Source organism: Chiloscyllium plagiosum, chromosome 2, assembly GCF_004010195.1.
Source record: "Chiloscyllium plagiosum isolate BGI_BamShark_2017 chromosome 2, ASM401019v2, whole genome shotgun sequence".
NCBI lineage: Eukaryota > Metazoa > Chordata > Chondrichthyes > Orectolobiformes > Hemiscylliidae > Chiloscyllium > Chiloscyllium plagiosum.
In genome coordinates this window covers 25,896,856-25,903,363 of record NC_057711.1, presented here as the reverse complement: position 1 = coordinate 25,903,363, position 6,508 = coordinate 25,896,856, and the positions used below count along the sequence as shown (strand labels likewise).

General features: G+C 41.4%; 1 protein-coding gene across 1 annotated transcript in view; it reads right to left on the bottom strand.

Annotated features, from left to right (window-relative positions):
• helt (helt bHLH transcription factor) overlaps window positions 1-2,023 on the bottom strand; it is a 3,490-nt gene extending 1,467 nt beyond the window's left edge. The window contains exons 1-3 of the mRNA XM_043721212.1: window positions 1,931-2,023; window positions 1,550-1,654; window positions 1,302-1,398 (exon numbers count right to left, since the gene is read on the bottom strand). Coding sequence (XP_043577147.1) covers window positions 1,302-1,398; window positions 1,550-1,654; window positions 1,931-1,957 — 229 coding nt within the window. The 5' untranslated portion in view covers window positions 1,958-2,023. The remainder of the gene's footprint in view (window positions 1-1,301; window positions 1,399-1,549; window positions 1,655-1,930) is intronic.
• Window positions 2,024-6,508: the final 4,485 nt, after the last annotated feature.

Genomic DNA, 6,508 nt, shown 5'->3' with positions numbered 1-6,508 from the left:
TGAACAGGCTGGGGCTGTTTTCCCTGGAGCGTCGGAGGCTGAGGGGGTGACCTTATAGAGGTTTACAAAATTATGAGGGGCATGGATAGGATAAATAGGCAAAGTCTTTTCCCTGGGGTCGGGGAGTCCAGAACTAGAGGGCATAGGTTTAGAGTGAGAGGGGAAAGATATAAAACAGACCAAAGGGGCAACTTTTTCACGCAGAGGGTGTTATGTGTATTGAATGAGCTGCCAGAGATGTGGTGGAGGCTGGTACAATTGCAACATTTAAGAGGCATTTGGATGGGTATATGAATAGGAAGGGTTTGAAGGGATATGGGCCTGTTGCTGGCAGGTGGGACTAGATTGGGTTGGGATAACTAGTCAGCATGGAAATGTGTTGCTGGAAAAGCGCAGCAGGTCAGGCAGCATCTAGGGAACAGGAGAATCGACGTTTCGGGCATTAGCCCTTCTTCAGGAACTAGTCAGCATGGATGGGTTGGACTGAAGGGTCTGTTCCCATGCTGTAATCTCTATGACTCTATGACGTTATTAGACAGGGCTTTAGGAATGTGTACGTCTATTTAAAAAATCTACTTTTTCTTGTAAAAAGAAACTCAATTTTCCTGTGGGTGGTTGCAAAAAAATAGTCAATTCATTTCTGGGCCACATTTTATGGTTAATATTTCCACTCGAATTTTCTGCTCGATGAAACCGCCTTCTTATACACAATTTGTAAATATCAGAAATGAAGTGGAACGCTCAGTTGCAGGTACATTTACCCAAACTGGAGATGTGCAGTGGTCGTCACTGAGAGTGAGCTGGGGATTAATATAATGGCAGGGATGACGAGTTCCACTTTTTCAGTGGGAAATCTTTATGAAACTGACCCGAGAGTTCACTGCCCATTAAAACGTTTTATTTTAAAACCTCTAATAAATCCAATAATTCTGGTACATGTGTGCGTAACCAGCCCAGGGCGCCACTTCGAACAAATGTCGTCCTGAAGCTTCACTAAGAAAAAAAAACGCAAAATTCAAATTTCTTCAATGTGGCTTTCTTTTGTCCAAAAAGGCAAACAGTAAGCGCGGTATGCATTATTTCTGTTTTATTTTGAAGTGAAAATTCAGCGTTTATCTTTTATAGCTAACTGCGTTGGCAAGTGAGACTTTTTATGCTTCGTAAGCTTTTCATCAATGTTTACGCTCTAGCACTTTTCATATTCCCTAAACTTAAAGTGTGACAAGTTTTGAAATGAATTTACTTCCCAATGTTTGTTTTTTTTTTAAGAAAGAGGAGGTGGTTGTGGTTTCTGTCCATACCTTTCTCCCTCCCTCTGGCGAAGTCAGCTGAGTGCAGGGCCCTTAAATACTGAACAGTCATCTCCAGAATCTCGGCCTTTTCCAGTTTGCCCGTGCCCTGAAAAGAGAAGATTCACAATTCAGTAGCTGCAGGTAGCCAGAGAAAGGCTGGTCCCCAGTGCGCTATGAAGACCACGTCCCTGGTTGGGATAATACACTAGTTTATTCTTCAAACAAAGCGCTCACGTGTGGAAAGTGTCAGCCAGTACCTGCTTCGCTAGCGCCATTGGAATGGTTTTGCCAAGTTCGTTCAGACAGCGATTGATCCGATCTCTGCGTCTTTTCTCAATGACTTTGTGGGACACTGGAGCAGCCTGAGGAATGTTAACAACAACAGAAAATAAGACAGAAGGAGAGAGGGCGGGGGAAATGGGAATGGACATTCAGCACACCCCCCTGGATGCGATCCACTCCTGTTGGAAGATGCACTGATTTCAGTGCACTTTACTGGAAACAATTAAAAAAAAACATTTTGTAAAGGAGTTTCAGGAGAGAAGACAAACGCGGGGCTGTATTGTAATTTGCAGTATCAGCAGATAATGCAGGAGAGAGTAGAGTGCACAGACTTAAAAAGCTGACGGTTCTCTTACCTTGCGCTCTTTCGCTTTGGAGGACATCCTCAGACAAAAGAGGGAAAGTGAGCAATTAGCAGGCAAACTTAGAGCGGGTATGCTTTCTGCAGCCACATAAAACGCGACTGTGCTGCTTCCAAGGCTGTAAGTGGCTCTTTATAAAGCGATCATTAAGGGGACCAGTGCATTCATCGCCAGGATTAGAGAGCCGGGGGCACTGGGGACTAGATGGTTAAAGAGGTGGCAGAATCTGGGGTGAAGTCCTATAGACCGGGGTTAGCAGGGGGCAGGCCGGCTTTGTTCATCCACGTGGCTCTTCAAAAGACACGTGATCGCTTCCCGAATAATTTTGCATAGTAATAAAACGGCGGGAAATGTGAACTAAGGCTGGTGTCTGTCCTGATCCATCAGGACGCAGTGCGCACAAGAAAAGAAGAAAGGGGAAACAGGCACACACACACAAAACCTTCTCTTTCTCCCTGTCCCACCCCCTCCCTCCTCCCTTTCGATTTCGCCTGTTTACAAAACTCCAGCGAGCGATCCCAGCCCTCAAGCATGTCCGGAGTCATTAAAGTAATTAAGTAAGCCTTTAATAGGCTGTTCCGCGAGTTCAAGGGAAAGGGAAGGCTCGCGTTTGTTCTCACACGACTTGGTGACACATCCATTTTATGGGAGATGGCAAGCTTTTGTTTCCACTCATTATTTATTGGAGACCTCGGCAGGTGTGGGACCGAGACTGGCACACGAACTTTGCCTGCTTCAAAACCAGCCCCAGCAGAGTTTGGCACACGAGACTACCCACCACTGGATTCGATTTGGTGGGTTCAATTTGTAGCCTATTATCCTATAAGAAAATGTCTATTGAAACGAATGAATAGTTTCGTTGGCCTAAATTTTAATAATGGGAGATCTTTAAGCATTGTGGGGGGAAGAGAGAGAAAGAAAGAAAAAAAAATCAAAGGGAAAATGCAGCTGGTCTAAAAGTGTATTATTCACTGTCACCTGCAAGAGGGAGAGCTGGCGATCCCTATTCATTTGCCTAATTTTGATCAATTTAACAAACTTTGGGAAAAATTACTCTGGCATTGTTCAAGAGGGCAAAGCTTGATGATCGAATTAGCAGCATGTTCTGATCCGGTAAATGTCATTAGAGAGAAAGAGACAATCGCCTTTAAAACGGTCCCTTTAAATGCGCCAAGTGGAGAACGACGGCGCTAATATTCTAAAGACAGCGCTTTGATATGATAGGTTACTTTGCACCCGGCTTTTGCAATATTATCATAACAAAAATATTTTAACATGCGACTACGTTAAATGGGAACAAAGCTGCTTTATTTTTTTTGTACAGCGGCTTTTTAAGCAAAGTTTACTTGGCAATTGTTTAGTCTGGTGGCGTTAGTTTAACAGATTCCCCTCCCCACGACAGCACATCATTGCGCAGGGGTTTTTAAAATTAAATAATAAAAATATGAATTCACATTTTGTCAATAGTAAACATATATTTTCTAAGCTGTGAAAGGAGCATTGTTTTTTAACACAGGCTAGCATCCCAGATTAAGGACAGATTTCTTTTTTAAGTGAGAGGAGTTGAATAGTTATAGCCTTCTGTTTATCAAGTCACTTTTGGAGATCATTTAATAGACAATGGGTTTCGTTTAGTTTAGAATTAGCAAAACAAGCATCAAACAATTAAAATATAAATATAAAAAGTGCAAGATTGCAGCGGGTAGGAAAACACACGCAAAAAAATTATCTCCAAATACTGTACACTTTATATAAATGTGTGTGTGTGTGAGAGAGAGAGAGACAGAGACCAGATACTGAAATAGTGGAAAGCCTTTCATCAATGTTTTTGAGTCCTTCTCCCAAAGTTTAAAATTAAGATCTACAGTAGTGTCACATAAATCAAAATACCCCTGCGGAAAAATTCTGTACAATGTAAGTTGTTATTTGCAGAGAGTGATGCCCACGACCTTTTGACTTGCCACAATGTGGCTAGCATCAGTTTGTCAGACAAATCGGTTTAGCTGGGCGCTGTGGCCTTGGCGATGAGCTTTCAATGGGAAATTGTTCTGTTTGAATTAATCTTCAAGTGAAAAAGACGCAATGTCACTCAAGCAACTCCGTCTTTACAATTATATGGAAAGCATATTTAATGCAGAAATTCTACCAAGATATGTGTTCCCTTTTTTTTAAGAATACAGTTTTCTAACTCAGAAGCGAGCAGGAGAGAAACGCGGGGCCCCTTAATCGTTATCCCATTTTGGTAAAAACAAAATCTGTTTGTTTCTGAGTCAAATCTTTGTTTTACCCTTACTCATAGCTCTTTATTTTGCGAGAGAAAAAGTCACTTTTTGATTTTAGTTACTCCGGCCAACATTACAAGATAGTATTTGGAGACGACTTTGTGTTAGCATTGCGCATGCAGCTATATTAACAGGAAGAACTTTTAGCTGGATTGCATTATATTGTATCGAAGGGAGCCCATGATTATTTGTGAATAAATAAGCTGCTGTGAAGTTCCCAATGATTTTTCTTTTATTTTTATCACGTAATCAGGGTGCGGCATGAAAGTGGGACCTTCTCAAAGTCCAGCTGGATATAATTTTCGAGTGACGGTGTTAAATTAGATGAGCGGTGAATCCTGCTCCATACATATTACTTCTGAAGCCAAGAAGTATAACGCTGCTGACATTTTGTTTTAGTTCTCTAGTGTTCCTGAAACTCTTCCACTCACTTGTTGTGAGGATTTAGCACTTTGCTTTAGCACGTTGAAGAAAACGTGTAAGGAAGTGGCTCTCTCCATGTTAAGACTGGAGGATACTGTAGGAGGAAAAACACATATCTGTTTTCGAGACAGCGAACGGGAGTGCATTTACTGCCATCAATGTGAGAGCTCAGCCCTGACAAAAAAACATACATGGGGACCAAGGTCTCAAATCAGAGAACAAGATCATGTATTACTGAACAGCAATCTCACCGTACGCTTCAACCTAGAGCAAGCACCTCAAAACAACGGAGTTATTCCTAACAGTACCTTTACAAATCATTCAAATACAGTGACCAGAAACATAGTCCCACAACAGTCAGTATCCAGGCCCTATTCACCCAAAGCCAGCTCCACAGAGTGGGACATGCAGTTTGGATGCGTGACCACCGAAAGACCCCCAAAACAATGTTGTACTCGGAATTCGGTCGTGACAGTGGAGTCCTAAAAGAAATGCAGAAACGCTTTTAGGGGCATCTCGAAGCCATCCCTGAAGAGTTCAGACACTCCCAATGATGCTCTGGAGTTCCTGGCTTGTAACCGACCAAAATGTTTTGTTTTAGGGAAGGCATTGAACCCTTCAAGGGAGCCCAGAGAGGAAGAAGAGTCACAGCTGCAGTTTCGTTTTCTCAATGTCGGTGTGAGCAAATTGATAAGACCAAATGAGAGGAGGAAGTGTCACATTAGTGATGTAACTTGACATCAAGCTTCATGTAGATGGCATTAATAACATTCAAAAATATTAATTAGACAAGGGGGTAGGAAATAAATGCAATAGCCATCACTTGAGAAAAAAACTACGAGGTAAGTTAATGGGACGAAAGACTGTTAAGACCCCTGGACCTAATCGATTGCGTCCTAGGATTTTAGAAGAAGCAGTTACTATAAAAATGGCGCCGCTGGTAGTGACATTCCAATAACTCTTAAACTTGTGTAGCGTCCCAGTGGTTTGTAAAACTGGCAATCGTTATTCAAAAAAAGGAGACTTTAAGACAGGTTTAGTTCATTTAGTCCAACATCTGTCATTGGGAAGATGTTACAGCCTATCATTAAGGATATAATAGCAGGGTATTTAGAGATGCATAATATGATCAAGCAGAATGAACAAGCAAAAAGGGAAAGTCATGTCTGATAACTTTACTACAGTTGTTTGAGGAGGCAACAAGCAGTGTAGATGAATGGGAAGCAACAGATATACATTTGGATTTACAAAAGATGATCAATAAAATATCAAATAATTAGGCTAATTAGTAAGACAAAAACCCATGATGTTGGGAGTACCAAATTAGCACAGACTGAGGATTGATTAACTAAAAGAAGACAGAGATTTGAGATCAAGGGGACATTTTCAGGATGGCAACCTAATGTAACTAGAAGACCACCAGAGGGAATCAGTGCCAGGGCTACAATTATTTACAATCTATTTAATGATTTGAATGACAAAAGTGATTGTACTATCAACAAGCGTGTAGCTGACTCAAAAATAGATGGGAGGGCAAGTGGTGAAGATGATGCAGGATCTACAGTGAGATAAAGATAGGTTAAGTGAATGGGCAAAAGATTCACAGATGGGATATATGGGAAAATCTGAGGTTATGCATTCAGCAGCAAGAATAGATGAGCTAAATATGGTTTAAATGGGGAAAGACTGCAGAAAGCTGCAGCTTACAAGGATTTGAAGTCCTTCTTCATGAACCTCTGCAGGTTCAGGTGGCAAATGAAGGCAAATGAACTGTTGGCCTTTATATAAAAGGAAATAGAGTATAAAATGAGAATAGTCTTGTGAAAAGTATACAAGGCACTTATTAAATTACACCTGGATTACTTAA